Raw genomic sequence first — 17,998 nt, forward strand, 5'->3', positions numbered from 1 at the left:
ACTGCTGAAGACCAATAATGCCACTGGGAAGGACCGCCTACCGGCAGAGCTTTATAAACATGGCGGAGAAACGCTAGCAAAGGCTCTACACTGGGTTATTTCGAGGATTTGGGAGGAGGAAAAGCTACCGGAGGAATGGATGGAAGGAGTGGTTTGTCCCATCTACAAAAACGGTAATCGGCTAGACTGCTGCAACTATCGCGGTATTACACTGGTAACCGCCGCCTACAAGGTACTCTCCCAGATCCTGTTACGCCGGTTCACACCGATAGCACAAGGTTTCATAGGGAATTGTCAGGCGGGTTTCATGGGGGCTCGCGCAACTACGGACCAAATGTTTACTATTAGACAGATCTTGCAGAAATGTCGGAAGTGCGCACGCATCACATCTTTGTTGATTTCAAAGCAGCATACGATACAGTCAATCGAGACAAGCTATGGCAGAAAATGCACGAACAGGGTTTTCCGGACAAACTGACGCGACTGATCAGAGCTACATTGGATCGAGTGATGTGTTTCGTACGCATCTCTGGGACACTCTCGAGTCCCTTCGAGATGCGGCGAGGGTTGAGACAAGGTGACGGCTTATGCTGCATGCTGTTCAACATCGCTCTTGAGGGGGTGACCCGACAAGCGGGCATCGAAACGAGCGGTATGATTTTTACCAAGGGTAGCCAACTTCTAGGCTTTGCAGGTGACTTCGATATCATAGCCAGGAACTTTGCGACGGCGGAGGCAATCTACGCCTTACTGAAAGCGGAGTTTAGGAGAATTGGGCTAAAAATAAATGCGTCGAAGACCAAATACATGAAAGGAAGAGGCTCAAAGGAAACAAACGCGCGTCTCCCACGGACGGTAACCGTTGACGGCAACGAACTAGAAGTGGTAGAGGAGTTCGTGTGTTTGGGATCGCTGGTGACCGCGGACAATAACACTAGTAAGGAGATCCCGCGGCGCATCCAAGCGGGAAATCGGGCCTACTTTGCCCTTAGTAAAACGCTACGATCGCCGGATGAAGCTAACAATGCACAAAACCCTTATTAGAGCGGTAGTTCTTTATGGACTTGAAGCCGTGACGCTGCTCACAGAGGACAAACGCGGAGGCACTGCTAGGGGAGACTCCCATCGTACATCTAGCGAAAGTTAGCAGGCTACGGTGGGCCAGACACGTCGTAAGGATGCCGAACGACAGTGCGATGAAAATAGTTCTCTTCAAAAACCCCACCGGCACTAGGAACGGGGGGCCCAACGTGCACGGTGGCTCGATCAGGTCGAAAGCGATTTGCGACTTCTGAGACGACTAGAAAATTAGCGACGAGTGGCCGAAGACCAAGTTGAATGGAGACGAGTGCTTGAAACAGCACAAGCCACCCCGGCTCTATGCTCAAGAAGAAGAAGAAGATGTTTGCAGTATCCGAGAGTGTAAGGAAGTAGAAGTAGAGTGCTTGTCAGGCAAGCGATCTGCGGATGTGGCAAAATGAGTCAGTCGTTTATCATATCACGATTTATCACTGCATTGTAAAAGTGTATCAATGGTCGAAACAGAGCAGCCAAAACTTATGCAGCACGTAACACAAGGTTATCATCATCGTGCACTATTTTATTGGATTGGTGAACGGCTGAATAATGCGTAACATCGCTGCCTCGCGTATCAGCGGGTATAAAATTGACCCCCTCTTATCCAGCAACTCCTATCTCTACCTCCTCGTGATACCAAACGGAATACTAGCAACCTTAACAGAAATCGGTTAACCAACTCCGGTGGAGACTAAGGTCGGATATCAGGGAAGGAAGATGCGGAAATTCCGTGGCGGCAAGGTCCAATTTTACCAGAGCGGTGAAGCGACCAACGACCCAGGAACGTGCTTTGTAGTGATAGGCAAATTGTAGGATCGCATGATGGACTGGAAGGCGATCAATGAGAGGATGAGTTTGTTGAGGATTAAAGGCTGTTTCTTCAACTAGACCATTATGAACATATACTTTCTACACAAAGACAGACCCGTTGACGAGAAGGAAATGTTCAATGCGCAGATGGAGGCAATGTTCGACTGGTGCTTGCCACGTTGCACCAAGATCGTGATCAGGGCTGTGACCGCTCAGATCGGCAGGGAAACGATGTATAGACCGTGCCCCATAGCCTACCCCCGCTGGGTCACCGGCGCACACTCGCGAGCTGCGGCCGTCTCGCCCTGAATCACCTAAGAAACATTTGCTCTAACACTGTAAATAGATCTCGCGCCTTATAAGAAACGTGAATCTTTTGCGCTTAGGTGAAGAAAGTACTTTCACACATTTATACCCTACAGTAAATAGTTGTGTTGCTCATTGTGTTTTTGTTGGATTATTTATTTGTTATTGCAATTTCGTGTTTTTATTTAATAGTTATTTAGGCTCCTACCACAGGAGTTTTAGTTTAGGTGGCTTGCCATCCTAAGACAAAGCCTGTTGAACAAATGAACAAAGTTTCTCCAAGTAACTCGGTTGAGGGCTACCGCTCACCAATTCCTCACTCCGGTTCACCGTGGTCCCTTGTCGCTTCGATCGAATCCGGTTCGAAGGACCAGTGTAAAATTTTCCGTCTTCGACCTTCGCGCACTTGGTTCAAATCGTAATCTTCACGATGCACAGTCGAGGGGTTTTTTTTCACTGCACGGAACGGGCCGACGCTTGTTGAAGAGATAAGACGTTTATTGTGAGACGACAAAGTGGTTGTATATTGCACCTTCTTTATGCACGTACTTGGAGACAACTGACTCAACTCATGCAAGTCATTAGTTATCAGAGCTATCAGATGCTGATATCTGCTGTCCCTACTCTCCTATTTCCAAATATTGGAGATCGACTGAGAATAATATATGGTAAGCCGAGAGTGAGTTCCTTTCTCGCGGTCATCAGTTAAGCTGATGATCGTTGTAGAGTGGGTTTGAAAACTACCAATAGCTAACAAATTATGCAAAGTTTTACACCGAGTACTCTCCGCCAGATCTCACTCCACCTGGTCTAACCATCTTGCTCGCTGCGCTCCTGGTCGTCTTGTTCCTACCGGATTTGAGGCGAACACCATCTTTGCAGAGTAGTTGTCCGACATTCTTGCAACATGTCCTGCCCATCGCATCCGTCCAGCTTCAGCCACCTTCTGGATACTGGGTTCGCCATAGAGCTGTGCGAGTTCATGGTTCATCCCCCGCCTCCATACTCCGTTATCCTGTGCGCCGCCGAAGATCGTTCTTAGCACTCGTCTTTTGAAAACTCCGAGCATTCGCAGGTCCTCCTCCCAGATAACACAAAATCGTAATAGAAAGTTCACATTAAATCGTTTTCATGTCAATTTCACATTGGAATTGTATAATGATTAGAGTATGTCAAATCGAAGTGAACAATAAGTAGTTTTGCAGTCGTGCGTGTCTTCATATACAATTCATGACTGTGAATTATAAAGCAGTATAGACGATTACAATCTTAATCATATATTCAGGAGTATTTAGTTGCGTGTTATAAAAACTACGCAAAATAGAATTACAAATAATTGTCAAAATGTTCGCACGTAGAGCGCCTCCACTTTGGTACATATATGTTCTTATATGGCGTGAAATATAACTTTTTCGTTCAGATATGATTTCGTATATCTCAGTTGCAATCGAGATATACAAACCAAATGGTTTACTGGGCTCGAGCATTGTCCATGTTTCATGCCCGTAGAGAACAATCGGTCTAATAAGCGTTTTGTACAGGGTGCACTTTGTACGGGGACCACAAGGGTGAGCGGTCGTAAACCATCATAAAATAAATTCATGCCAAATTTGGTTCTGTTTGCTTGATTAGTTCTCGAGTTATGCAGAAATTTGTGTTTCATTTGTTTGGAAGGAGTTTCTAACCATCATAAGAACCTTCCCCGGCCTCAACAACTTGCATACAAATTTTCACGTAGATCGGTTCAGTAGTTTCTGAGTCTATAAGGAACATACATAGACATAGACAGAAATTCATTTTTTTGGGTATAGATTTGATTTTATCGCAAAATTCATCTGACTAATCTCTACATGAAGTTTAATAACTATAAAACATAGGAGGTTTTATCTTCTGTACAAACTTATGCGATGGCTCATCGAAATTGAATAACTCTTCCGCCGGTAGAACGTAGAGTCTGTTGTGAAACGCGAAGTTTCGAAGAGTCAAGTAACAAACCAAGGTTACTAACGTGGTTCTCTCTGTGCAGCTCAGACCCCTCAATCTGATAGTTGAATCAAATCGGACTTTTAATGCGGTAAAAACTTATCACTTCGCACTTTGCTACGCTTAGTGTCAGCTAGTTTCGTTTACACCAATCAGACAAGTAGACAAGTCGGCAACCGATATCCAATAGCAAAGTGACGTCGTTAAAAAACAGTGAAAAAATCAATGGTTCCATATTACTACCTTGCGGAACAACTGAGGTACTGGTGAATTATGAAGAGATGCAGGAACCAAACTTCACGCGTAGGATTCTGTTGCGCAAGTACGACCTCAGCCATTGCACTAGTTGTTGAGATGCACCGAGCCAGAAAAATTTACACAGTTTTGTATAGCCAATCCGGTCAAAAGCTTTTTTAGCTTAATCTAACTTATTCACTGGTAGATCCATTTAAGAGTGTAACTAAACACCTTACAGGACGGAATTTTTTTATGGACTTCAAATAAGGCATTACACAATTTTCAATAATTTTCTTGATAATTGTATGTTATGGAAAACTTCTTTTGTAAGCTTTAGTCATTGAATTCAGTACGCTAGTTTTGTATACACGATTGAAACTCTCAATACTGTAAAAAGTTGGCTGGCATAGTCAGAACTTTACATGTCAAAGTCATTCTCGTTGGCAGCTACACAACCCGTTATAGGGTAAATTAACCATTAGTGGACCATGTAGTGCTTGAGTGGCTTTCTTCCATGAATTATTTTGAACTGGCAACGCCAAACACGCAACAGATGGCACTTACAATACGAGTAACTTTCGATTAACGCTAAAAAAATATCGATTTATGTTGCAAATCTTTATATTTTACACATTTTTAAAACAAATTAGAATGTCCGTTTTCCTTTTATGGACCTTTTGGTTTACAATAGGATATCGACCGGGTCCATAATAGGAATTCTAGTACATTTTGCATGAAGAGGGTCCACTAATAGCGACATATTTTGCATTGTTAATCGTATAATGGACCCTCACTTGTTGAAAATGTCGTTTTTAAGGCATTAATCGTCAAATGCGGCTAAAATTTTGTAATCTGAATTGTGTCGTATGTTTAGTAGTTTCCGTTTCATGTCATATGTCCTCGGAAATAAGTAGTACAAACTAATAAACCCGAAACTGTGCCTGAGGTTCACTATAGGTAAAGGGTCCACCAGGGATGGTTCGATCACTTTGACTCAATTTTGATTCATTTGACAGTACCGTCTCAGCCGAGCCAAATATGACAATGTTATATATGGGACATTTGTAGAACTAGTTCTAATCTGCAATTTTTCTGAACAAAGTTTTGCTGTATCGTTTGTAGTTACGGTGCTACAACGCTAGTAACTCATCAGTGACTAAATGAACGTTCATTTAGTCACTAACAAGATACTAGCATTGTAGCGCCGTAACTACAAAAGATACAGCAAAACTTTATTCAGTAAAATGATAGATAATAACCTGTTCTACAAATGTCCCATATATAATTTTGTCATATTTGGCCCCGTTAAGACGGTACTGTCAAATGAATTAAAATTGAGTCAAAGTGATCGAACCATCCCTGGGGTCCACTATAGAATAACTTACCCTACATCGAGAACTACGCTTCATTTAGGCACTAGATTCTTCAGAGAAGCTGGGTGCTTCAAACTTAGAAAACGGATGGGATAGAATGAAAGGATTGAGATAAGATATGACGGCTTATCCTACATCCCATTTAGCATAGGCAAAGGTAATCTACGCTAGATTGAAAGCGGAAGCTAGGAAGATTAGACTAAAAATAAATACGTCGAAGACTAACTACATGAAAAGTAGAGGCTGCATGAGGAAAGGCATCAGCGCACTTGTCGTGTTCGAACGGAAACTGCTGCAAACAATGTTGCTCATAATTTTAGATTGAAACGGCAATTTAATTTAATTTATTTACTTAGGTCAACTCCTGCTACTCGGTTAACGTTTATTTCTAGCAATTTTGATTTAATTTTGTACAATTAATACTACGAATTTGACTCTATATATTTTATGCATTGGTATCCAGTCAGCATTTAATTCTGAATCATAATATTGAATTAATTAATGAAGACATCTACCGATTCATTCACAATTTTATCCCCCAAAATGCGTTTCAAAGCAATTACTCTTTCCGATTTATCGACATGTCCCCACGAGGCAGGCAGAAAATCGTTGTTAATCCTGGGGTGCATGGAAAATTTCAATGCCGACATAGTTGCGTAATGCATACATAATTAGCTTCGCTGTTTGCTGCTGTTTCAACCGACGGAAGATTGCTACCGTTAATAAATGACCGTGACAGCTACAATACTGTTTCGATATTGAGTGCGGGAATGACAAGCATAGTTAAATACCATAACATTCCTCCCAGTAGCGTCCCAGAAAATCTACACGTGGAATTCGAAACAACACTGGTAAGTAGAAAATGGTTTATAATTCAATGTCATTTAATAGAACGCTTTACTTTTTACTCTGTCACCAAAAACTGACAGGTTTTTGGGTTTATAAAGATAAAAATTAAAATATTTCTCTCGGATTGTTTCACACAAAAATCAAATACCTAGATGTCAACAGTTTTGCAGTCGCGAATTGAACAGGTTTTCAGCTGTCTTAGATTCAGCTTTGATTTAAAATTAGAAAAGTAGCAATCCAAAATTGTACATTCATAAAACGATAAAAATTGTTTGAATAAGTTCCATCAACAGAAGTTGAAATTTTTAAAGCCGAATGCATATGCAACCGTATTTGCAAAGGAGGCCCCAGCCTCGAGCCTCCCTTTCGAGGTATGATACTGGTTAACAAGCCATTCGTTGCATGATCAAATGCCGACGACTAGGAGAGGCTGAAAACGTCAATGAGTTCATAGTAATTGTCCTGTACTCTAACAGTTGGCTGCCAAATCTGTCGAATAAAAAGCAGATGGTCAAATTCCGAATGCAGAATGTAACACCAAGGCGTTTCCTTTATTTGTAAAAATGAAAGTAAGTTTCATTCTGTATCTCAGATGAATATTAGTAATATTATTGTTATCAAAGTAAAACTGAATTTGGCAACGGGTAGAGGAGAACCAGCCACAGGCTGCAATAAAGAATCTAATCTAATCTAAGAATCCTTCCAAGTGGATAGAAAGCAAGCTACAAAAAGTTTGTTATGTTATCAAACCGGTAATTGCGCCGTTCTACATATTTCGCTATTCTGTCGTCCTTAACTGCATTACTGATACATTCATTTACTACTACGAACGCTCACATCGGTTGAGTTGTATCTACAACCATATTACCACCAAAAGCTTAATGTTTTTCCAAACTTTGCTAAAGTTTGGAAAATAAATCCTCCAACAGAATATAAATTAAAATGTAATGTCAATTTAATCGAATTTCGTATTCGCGCGCACTAAACGGTAGCCATATTCTGAACACGCCGCCTTTCTCCCTAATTAGGTTTGAACTAATGTTGGTTTTTTTCTGTTCGCCATCATTCCATCGCCTTCTTTCCACATACTCGCTTTTATTCATAAACCCACCAAAATGCGGGCCGATGAGGGATCAACATTAATTTAATTCCAGTTCTACAAGCAACAGCACGTGACAGGAAAGTGATTCCAACTTCAATGGTGCTTCGATATACATAGATAGGTACATGTATGCATATGCCGCAGAATTCGAGCTTGGGGTCAACGCTAAACGTGCTGAGATAAACTTTCAGTAGCATCACGGTCAGCGGAATTACAGCTGATGAGCTTCACGACACCATGTAGACAACAACATGAATTGAATGATTTTGAAAAGGACCTAACTAGATTGGATTATGCTTTTTTATCCGTTCTGCATCGTCTGCTAGATAAAGATTCAACTTACACCTCATCAAAAGGTGGAACGTAGAATGTAATACGAGTACCAAATTGTCTTCTGTTTGGACTTAGGACTTTAATTAAAAATTTTACGTTTCAAACCTACCTCATCTTTTTCCGCCAATGATTCTCCATTTTCCAAGCGAAATCTCCGACAGTTTGGGTCCAGCCCATCGATTTCTGATTGTGGCAACTGAAAGTATATAAATCAAGAGATAGAGAGAGCAGGTTTTGTAGTTACTGAATCGTTCCATTGTTTGCTAAATTATATATACAATCATCAGCGTTAAATTTATTAGCGTGGCGAAATGTCGCCATTACCGGACTACTATTTTCTTTTAGGTTTTTATTTAAAATTCAAAACAAGTGCACAAAATCTAATAGATTGAGCATAATGACAACTGAGCATAAGTATCCTGCGAAACGTAAATAATTCAAAACATTGTCTTACTCGGTGGACTTCCTACCTTCCGTTAGCAGTTGAAAATAACTTGATCTACATACAATGTGGCTGACCGACTACCGTCATTTTGTTTTAATTAATTTTACGGCCTGTGATGAAAAGTACGACCCTTGGGTTTGAGTTTAATGGTTTATTTTATGGTAATCGTTCATTTGTTGACAAGAGCTGCGTGTAATAAACCTCCATAATTATGCAAACAAAATAACAGCCGGTGCAACAGAACAAATTTTCACCCGAATTTCAAGACTTTTTGATTGATAATTTCAGTTTCTTTCTGTACGTAGGCTAACTCGTTCGATACACTCCTTGTTTTCAAGGTGCATGAACACAGTTGCTATTGCGCAGGACAGTGGCTCATCAGTGACGATACCAAGCCGACGATTTGCTTAACAAAAAGATGACCTGCCTGATCTGGTGCATTTTTAATCACTACAACCCCATTGCACTTGAACCAGTTTTCAGCTAAGAGTAGGCCTGCATAGTAGGAAATGGACACCAAAAATTAGGGCAGATTTCAATTTCCTTTTATGTGTAAACAACTGATAACAGTAAGAAAATTTGTCATCTTATGAAAATGAGAAATCACAGTCATCAACCAAACAACGAAATTTAGTTTGCCGGAATTCATAAAGGCAAGCCAATTCAAACATCAAAATATTAAAAAAAAAATCATATTTCGTTGATTTAATCTAGTTCATGCGAATTGCTACTACGGTTGTCTTACGCCTGCTATAATAAATATGTATGTCAATTTCGTCAAAAAACACATTTAACAGCAGTAACAAAAATATTTACCCAAATACCACCGTTTGTTGCACAGTGTTTTGAAGCTGCCGAATTCAACAGCTGAGAAGTGTCGAATGCATTCGCTACTACTATTCGCTGTAAGAGGTCATTCAATGAATAAATGAAAACAGGTCGCGGTGGATCGTTCAATATTAGCTACTTTTTACACCGCCATAAAACCTGGCTGGGTGTTAAAAATGCACATCTATCGCTTGACATCTACTGAAAGGCAGCCAAATGAAATCCCGCAGTGACCGTAAAACCAATATTAAATTCTAGTACAACGTCAATGAGATATTAAATGAAATATCCATGAGAATAAATGTGAGATAATTAAATATCAGCTTATCCTGTCATGTTAATCGCAACCCTCTCCCTCCTTCAGGAAAACATTATGTAAAGATTTTTTATTGGTTAAACAATAGAACCCTTTTCAGATAGTAGTAGGAAACATAGGACAAATTCCAATACATTCGATATCGTACTAAATATATTCATTGGCAGATATCCAACTCATACACATTATTGAATAGAATACACATTATATTTCGACATAGGGTACGGGAGGGTATTCCCAGCACGCTACTAATTTCGGCATACATTACCGTTTTTGGCTACACTTTCCCAAATAAAAACTTTGCCACTATATAACAATACTGAAACGAATGTAGCACTCATAAGCTTTATTGTGTTATGACTATTTTCATAAAAATGTAAGTAATTTGCTCAATTTTGTTCAATAAACATCAAAACCACTGTTTTTCCACTGGCACGTAATTAGGCTGAAAAAACCAGCAGCAATCGCTTACGCGTATCCGCTCTTGATGATGGTTTGAAAAACACACAATTATGATCACGTTTACTTATTCTAGAAACTAAACAGTTGTGAATATGCTATCACAGAACAATTCTATTTCTTTTTATCACGGAAGAACACACAAATTCCCTTCTGATATGAAAATATAAATCAATTTTCATTCACTAGCATTTGCAGCATTTTGTTTTTAATTTCGGCATATGGTGCTCTAGTTACACTACTACCAATGTGTGAGGCAATTACTCCTGAAACTCTTCTATCCGGTTAACATACCTAGTAACACCACTGACAACCACTTGCTTCTGGTGATAGTTTATATGTACGATTCAATGATACACTAGCGCCAGCAGCAAGCTGTTGTCACTGCAAAAGTAGTTATCTTCAATGAGCCGGTATCTAGGCAATACCGACATGTTATCTATCGGTCTCTATTGTGATCTGTTTTTGAAAAGCATTTAATCCCTGTGCTGGCTAATTCGGCCTGTCGGATTTAAAAAACACAGACACCACTATAGAAAATGGGCCCAATTTAGTCGCAGCGTCTTCATCATTTCTCGCGACTATAACTCAAATGCAGTAGTGTTTCATTAAAATCAAAATACACGCCAATATTCAGTAAATATTATTCTATCAACTGGTATAAAAATCTTGTCTCGAATAAATATAGTTTCAACATAATTCCTGAACATTGTTCAGGCTACCGCTTAATGGGCTGGAAATACCCTCCCGTACCCTAATTGAAGCACCAAGTTCCGAGTCACAATTTAGCTTGTACGATCGGCTGATTAGAATTTTGTTTTATATGCTACTGAAAAATATATGGGTCATTCCACGTCAAGTTGCGCGAGTAAGTGTTCGAGTCCCATGCAATCGACCTTCTGGATGTGAACCAAATTTTGTCAGATTGTTCGTTTCAGGTCAGTAAGTAAAAACACTAAGTTTGGTACCGTTTGGACGTCTCCTCAAATAAAGGGAGTACTTGCATTTTTAAAGAAAAGACACGTTTTTGTCAAATACTCTTATTTTGCTTCTCTTTTGCTTATAAAAGGTTTCCAACAACAAATTACATCACGAAAGAAACGCTGTAGAAAATTACCCATTGGGTATTTTCTCTTGAAAATTTTGTTAGAAGTAGTTTTGTATTGTGTATTGTTTACACTATATTTTTATCGCTGAAAGTTTTTCGAAAATTGAAAAAAATGGCGTCACCCGAAAAGCAATGTTGCGAATTGATTTTGCATAGCCACCTGCAAAATCCTCAACTTTTTCATCGGAACATTTGTTTATATATTTATTTTTTTTATTTATTTACTTATCCTCAACTGACTCATTATGTTATTGAGGCGAATGGGAAAAGCCTAAAGCCACAGTTATAAATTATTTGTTTGAACTGGTCAATTGAAAGCGTGAAATCAAAGAGATGGTACACACGGTTGAAAACGCGGCACATGGCCTGGATCAGTTCGTTGCTACCATACATAGTACGGTGAAATATAGGTCGGAAAAAGTCGTGGGTCCGGAGATTTTTTGGCGCTACATTGATGTTCAGCTGGGATAGAATTTCTGGAGCGTCCATTTCTCCCTTCAACAGCTTGGCAACGAAGATAGCTCGAGAAACCGTTCTTCTTTTGAGCAAGGTGTTGATGTTCAACAGTTTGCATTGGTCCTCATACGGTGGGAGATTTGAAGGATCATTCCAGGGGAGAGATCTTAAAGCGTGTCTGATGAATCTCCGTTGCACTGCTTCGATTTTTGTTATCCAGAGCTGTGTATATGGACTCCACACTATAGAAACTGCGTCAAGGATTGAGTGTACTAGTGAAGAATAGAGGGACCGCAGGCAGTACGGATCACGAAACTCCTTAGCTAAGCGCGTAATAAATCCCAAGTTGCGATTTGCTTTTGAGATAATGTTGGAATAATGGTTGTGAAAGGTCAGCCTCGAATCCAGTTCCACTCCCAAATCATTAACGCTAGCAAAACGTTAGAGAAGTCTCTTGGATCCTGTATCGGTATATGATTGGGTGTTTGCTTCTGGAAAACGGCAACGATTGTTCAGACTGCACCAATCAGCAACTCGGTTAACTAAAACTTGTAGTTCTTTGCAATCCTCAACTGATCTTACATCAAGGAAGATTTTTAAGTCGACCGCATACAATAACTTGCTTCCAGGTGGTATCACAAAACAAACATCGTCGAAGTATATGAGGAATAGCAATGGGCCCAAATTACTTCCTTGTGGAACGCCGGATTGGTTGCAAAAACTATTCGAATCGACCGTGTCCAGGCGTACCGAGAGGCTACGATTTGTTAAATATGTTTGGAGCCAGCAGACAAATTCGTTAGAAGCTCCAAGTCGGTTCAGCTTATGTAGCAGAATTTGATGGTCTATGCCATCGAAAGCAGCTTTAAGATTAGTATACACTGCATCAATTTCAGCACTGTTCTCCATATGGCGGAAAGAGAATTAATGGGAGCGCCTCCATTTTTAAGGAAAATACCCGACTTTGTCAAAACTTTTTTTTTCTTTCGCTAATATCTCCGGAAATATTAGGTTTCGAAAGACACTATTTTCACATTTCCAAAGGAAAGCATCCATGGAATTCGAAAAAGATATTATTTTTGAGCACAAGTGCTGCGAAATATTTTTAAACTCAATTTGAAAACTAAATTTACATTTTTCTCTTAATGAAGACACTTTTATCTAAAAAATTTCAGCTTCATCGTGTTCCGCAGATTTTTTTACATAAGAATCGCTCATAACCCCGAGGTATTCTTTGCCAATCCCGAGATACAGCATTTTAAAGCAAGCAATTCCCCATTTTTAATGTAAAACTAAGAGGAAAATAACTTCTTGTTTGAAGCAGTAATTCTCTACGCAATGTAAAAATACTTTGGCATGCCGGAAAAGTTTTTATACAGTATATAATAAGGTTTTTCTAAACAGTATTGCCAGCTTTTCAGTTTCCCGCATGATTAGTTACATTAATTAAGGAAATATTAGTCTCCTAGCAACAATAAACGCAATAAACAAGGAAGGTAAAAGCTCAGCCAAGTAACAATTTGAGTTTTATTACACTCTTATGATGGCATTCAAGACCAAAATTGGTCATGAAAACCACCATAAGAGTACAATCAAACTCACATTGTTGCTTGGGTCATGTCTATTAGCGAGATGAAAAACAGTTAACAAGGCTATGATCAAACAACTAACGTATATTTTACGCCTTTTTGAAGTAACATTTCCTCATCTAGCACTATAAATCAAACAAAAAACTGAAATGCTGGCAAAACTAGTTAGAAAAACTTTGCTATATATTGTATAAATGCTTTCCCGATATGGAAAAGTTGTTTTGCGTAGAGACTAGAGAATCACTACTTCAAAAAAAGTTATTTTGCTTATAGTTTTACATAAAAATGGGGAATTGCTTGCCTTAAAAAGCTGTATCTCGGGATCGGCAAAGAATACTTCGGGGCGATGAGTGATTTTTATATAAAAAAAAATCTGCGGAACACGATGAAGTTGAAATTTTTGAAATAAAATTGTCTTCATTGAGAGAAAAATGTAAATTTAGTTTTCAAATTGAGTTTAAAAATGTTTGGCAGTACTGGTGCTCAAAAATAATATCTTTTTCGAATTCCTTGGATGATTTCCTTTGAAAATGTGAAAATAGTGTCTTTCTAAACTTAATATTTCCGAAGATATAAGCAAAAGAAAAAAAATTACATAAATATGGGGTATCGCTTGCTTTAAAATGCTGTATCTCGGGATTGGCAAAGAATACTTCGGGGCAATGAGTGGTTCTTATTAAAAAAATCTGCAAAACACGATGAAATAGAATTTTTGAGATCAAATTGTCTTTATTGAGAGAAAAATGAAAATTGAGTTTAAAAATGTTTTTGGCAGCACTAATGCTTAAAAACATTTATTTCGAACTCCTTGGGCAATTTTCTTTAAAAATGTGAAAATAGTGTCTTTCTAAACCCAATACTTCCGGAGATATAAGCAAAAGAAAATTAGAAGTTTTAACAAAAAAGGGTATTTTGCTTAAAAATGGAGGTGCTCCCATTAATTGAGGAAATGTCCGATCGGCACCCCCCCCCCCTTCCTTTCCCCTCTTTTCCCTTCTTTCCCAAAAAATTTTCATTACTTTCCCCTACCGTCCCTCCATCAATTGTAAAAACCATCGTTTCAAAAAATATTAATATTAATGCCTGACCGCATTTCAAGGTCAAAGACTAAAACACGAGTTTGGTCAATGCCAACTTTCGTTTAATATTTCACATAATAAATAGATCAAAATAAGAAAAAACATGAGAGCATATTCCAGTTAAAAGATAATACACATGCACAGTTTTGTGTGCTGATGATTATGGACATTTTTTTGATACACTGTTTGTTCGAAAATGACTACAGGTAAGAGATCAGTAGGAAACTCCGCCGCATGGTCAGCAGTTGAATGTACAGAATAGTTCAAATCCCACAAAGGCTATTAATTTCGACAACCGTTTGGTACCGTAATTCGTAACCAGTACGCATCAATAATGGTGGGCTGTTACCGATACAGAGACTATAGATTAGAGAGGCGACGAGGCACTCAAAGACCGCTGCATTTTGAGTCAAAACGGAGAGTACAAATAAAGGTAACTTTCCGTTTTGATTCAAAATTTGGCGGTTTTTGAGTACCTCGTCGCCTCTGTAATCTATAGTCTCTGTAGTTACCGACAACAATCATTAAAACTGATGCCGTGGTATACTTTAAGAGAGTACTTTTGAATATATGCACGTGTACTTAATTCAATCGCTTAACAATGTGTTTAACCTTCACCTACATCAATTATTATTTTTTAAACTGCTAACTACATAAGTAATGATAGTTCAACAAATTACTTGAATTACTTGAAACTTGAATTATTAAAATCTTAATCCGATACATGTTGAAAAGTTTTAAACAACTTACACAATCATGGTTCTAACTAATCTTAAGCTACTAAGATTTCTCAAATTTAGATTAATTTTACTTGTTAAACCAAGAATGCAGAAGTATTTCGTTATATTGCCACTGTAATGTAGAAAAGTTTCAAATTTATCAAACTAATTTTACCAACCACCGTGCTAGCCGTGGAAACACGAATAAATTGTATAGCAGGTCACCAACCTCGCCTGCCTGTCCATCAATTTCCAGTGGGAGCAATCTTAACAAGTGATATGACCTTGCCGGTCTCGGGTGCCTTGTGCCTTAGGCAAACTAAATGCATTCCAAGATGAGTCATTTAAAGTTAAAAATAATTTGTAATGAAAATGCTCAGTTTCTGTGAAATGCACACAGTGTTTTTTTATTATTTTAGAATCATTAGGATTTCTTAGTTTAGATCCATTTTACATATCACTATTCGTGGATTTGTCTAATGATCCACTGTGAGTTTTATTTAAGCGTTGCTGAAGCATCAATCGCAAAATTCGCAACAAAAGCGAATCTGTCCGGCACTAAATTGTTGCTCTCTTAATTAATTGAAATTGATTGAATCTTGATTTGGTGTCGCCGCGGCAACCAACTACAATTATAAAAGGCGCTGTTGTTCCACAGATTCACTCTCATTCTGGTCGGGTCGTTTGCTGGTGAGTGCTGCTAGAGTTCGTTAGCAGTTGAATAAAAGTTAGGACGGACTGTGCTCGTGTTTATTGAGTAATAACGGAATATGTCAAACGATCAGCTGTTGTTCGAAGTGTACTAACTAAGCGATGGTGTTGCTGCGGACGGTGCCTCAAAACAATCGTTTCCACCGTGCTAGAAACAATTTTGTCGGAAATAAAATGATGGGATTTAAAAATAATCGAAAACTTTCCCGGTGCGTAACGGGTGGAGTGTATCTGTTGTTGTTATTAAAGTTTACGATGGGAATATTTCCGGTTACTGACTGCTACGACAGCAGCGATGCAAGCGCATCACTAGAAGAAACAGTAATTAAATATGACAATCATCTCAACGGTACGCACTACACAACGATGGGAGATAAGTTAGCTGGAGTTCATAGGAGAAACTTTGATGACACCGAGGATTTGACAGCCAGTTATGGTGCTACTAACGGCCGTTCTCGATTCGATCAACATCCCTTTCACTGTTCGGCGTGTCAGTTTCGAAGTGTATTCGCTAAGGCATCGCTCAAATCCATCAAAGCCCATGTGCTGCTGAAGTTAGGCTTTGAGCATCCGCCGAACCGAACGAATTACCCAAAGGTGCCGGATGACATCGTGAAGAGTTTCAACGAGAAAATCAGCCACAGTCAGCACACTCGAATGCGCGAAGCCGGCGACAACCAGTACATGGGGGATGATCCCAGCATTCACGAGCTGTCGGATGACGTTGAGGAGGATTACGATTATTATCAGATTACGAACAAGATTTACATTTTTCCTAATCGTAAGTTTCTAATGTAATTTTTTTCTTTTCTTTTTATGTGCTCTGCAGGAACCAAACCTTTACAACGTCGATCTCGCATTTCTATTGTTATCGTTAATTATATTTTTATATCATAGATATTTATTTTTAACATAACATAATTTTCAGCTTTGGCGACCAAGTTTGAAGAATATCTAATATCATTTATTAATCATGAATTAATTTCAGGCAAGACATCGAATTCTACACAACTAGTTATTTGAGATGTTTATAATTGGCTTTTAATAAATGAAATATATTTAGGATCAATTTATTTGATATTTCGTTATTGACCGTTAACGATGGTGTCATTTATCTTCAGGAAATTTCCTCCAAAAGATCTCGGTATCGGTATTAAATTTATCAGTAATTTAGATAATCCATGAGATTTGCAAAAAATCATTTCAACATTCGAAAGAAAAATGAATTTTCGCTTACGCCGTTAATAATAAATGCATTAAATCCGAAAGCTGTCCAACTCAAAACCGCCTTACCTGATCCACTGATCCATAGTGCCGCCGGGAAAAAACTCCTCTTCGCGATATAAGCTCAGTAGCGGATGTGCTGTGGGCGAAAAAAAAGAATGGAAATAAAATTTAAATTAGCTTTTCGGTGGCGAACTTTTGGGGCTTTGTTGATCCCGTATTATGTATTCCCCGGGTAATCCCCTTCGAGACTCCGAGACCACATCGGTCACAACATACATCTCAACACCTTTTGCAAAGTACCATCATCGGGAGAGTATTTTAATAATAAAGTCGTGTATTGGTTGTTTACATTGTAGTGGCTCAATTCAATATGATGGTAATTTGGGAAACGCTCATAACAAATCCCATCAGATAAAACAGAGATAAACTCTATCCTGAACTTGAATTGACTATTGTTTGCATAACTTTACTTTAATTATCGTAAAATTGACTACAAAAATAATGTTAAAAGCCTTTACTGAAGTCAAACATTTAGAGAGCGCAGGTTTGCTGTAGTGAAAAAGCGTGTCAGTAATTCTATTTTTATTAGTAGGTAGATAAATCTTCTCGTTAGTTTTCGCCTTTGTTAATATTTGTGGGAAGCTTCCGGATTATACTAACATATTAAAATACCAGTACAATGAAACACGGTCTTTTAAAAGCATCCAGCTTTAGAACCTACAATGATTTCAGATGAAAAATACGTAAATAAGTTGTTTGCTATCACAAGTCTTTTCTGACAATATCGTACATCAGAAATTCCATGAAAACGGAATTTAAAAGTGTTCCGATTTTGTTCAAATGTTTTGGTATCTGTTTCTTTTTGGAAAATTTTAGACCCATGTTTTATTTGGTGCTATATGGTAACTCTTTCTCAGTTGGTTTCAAAAATCTTCAGTTTTGCCCACCCTTCTTTGTTTACAAGCAAACAAAAGGTATTTTAATAATGTTT

The 17,998-nt window shown here is 38.6% G+C and overlaps 1 protein-coding gene across 1 annotated transcript in view; it reads right to left on the reverse strand.

Moving 5' to 3' along the window:
- LOC128739782 (GTPase-activating Rap/Ran-GAP domain-like protein 3) overlaps nt 1-17,998 on the reverse strand; it is a 49,082-nt gene that overhangs the window by 30,403 nt on the left and 681 nt on the right. The window contains exons 2-3 of the mRNA XM_053835285.1: nt 17,074-17,143; nt 8,180-8,266 (exon numbers count right to left, since the gene is read on the reverse strand). Of these exons, the coding sequence (XP_053691260.1) occupies nt 8,180-8,266; nt 17,074-17,143 (157 nt within the window). The remainder of the gene's footprint in view (nt 1-8,179; nt 8,267-17,073; nt 17,144-17,998) is intronic.

This window comes from Sabethes cyaneus, chromosome 3 (genome assembly GCF_943734655.1).
Source record: "Sabethes cyaneus chromosome 3, idSabCyanKW18_F2, whole genome shotgun sequence".
In the NCBI taxonomy this organism is placed as follows: domain Eukaryota; kingdom Metazoa; phylum Arthropoda; class Insecta; order Diptera; family Culicidae; genus Sabethes; species Sabethes cyaneus.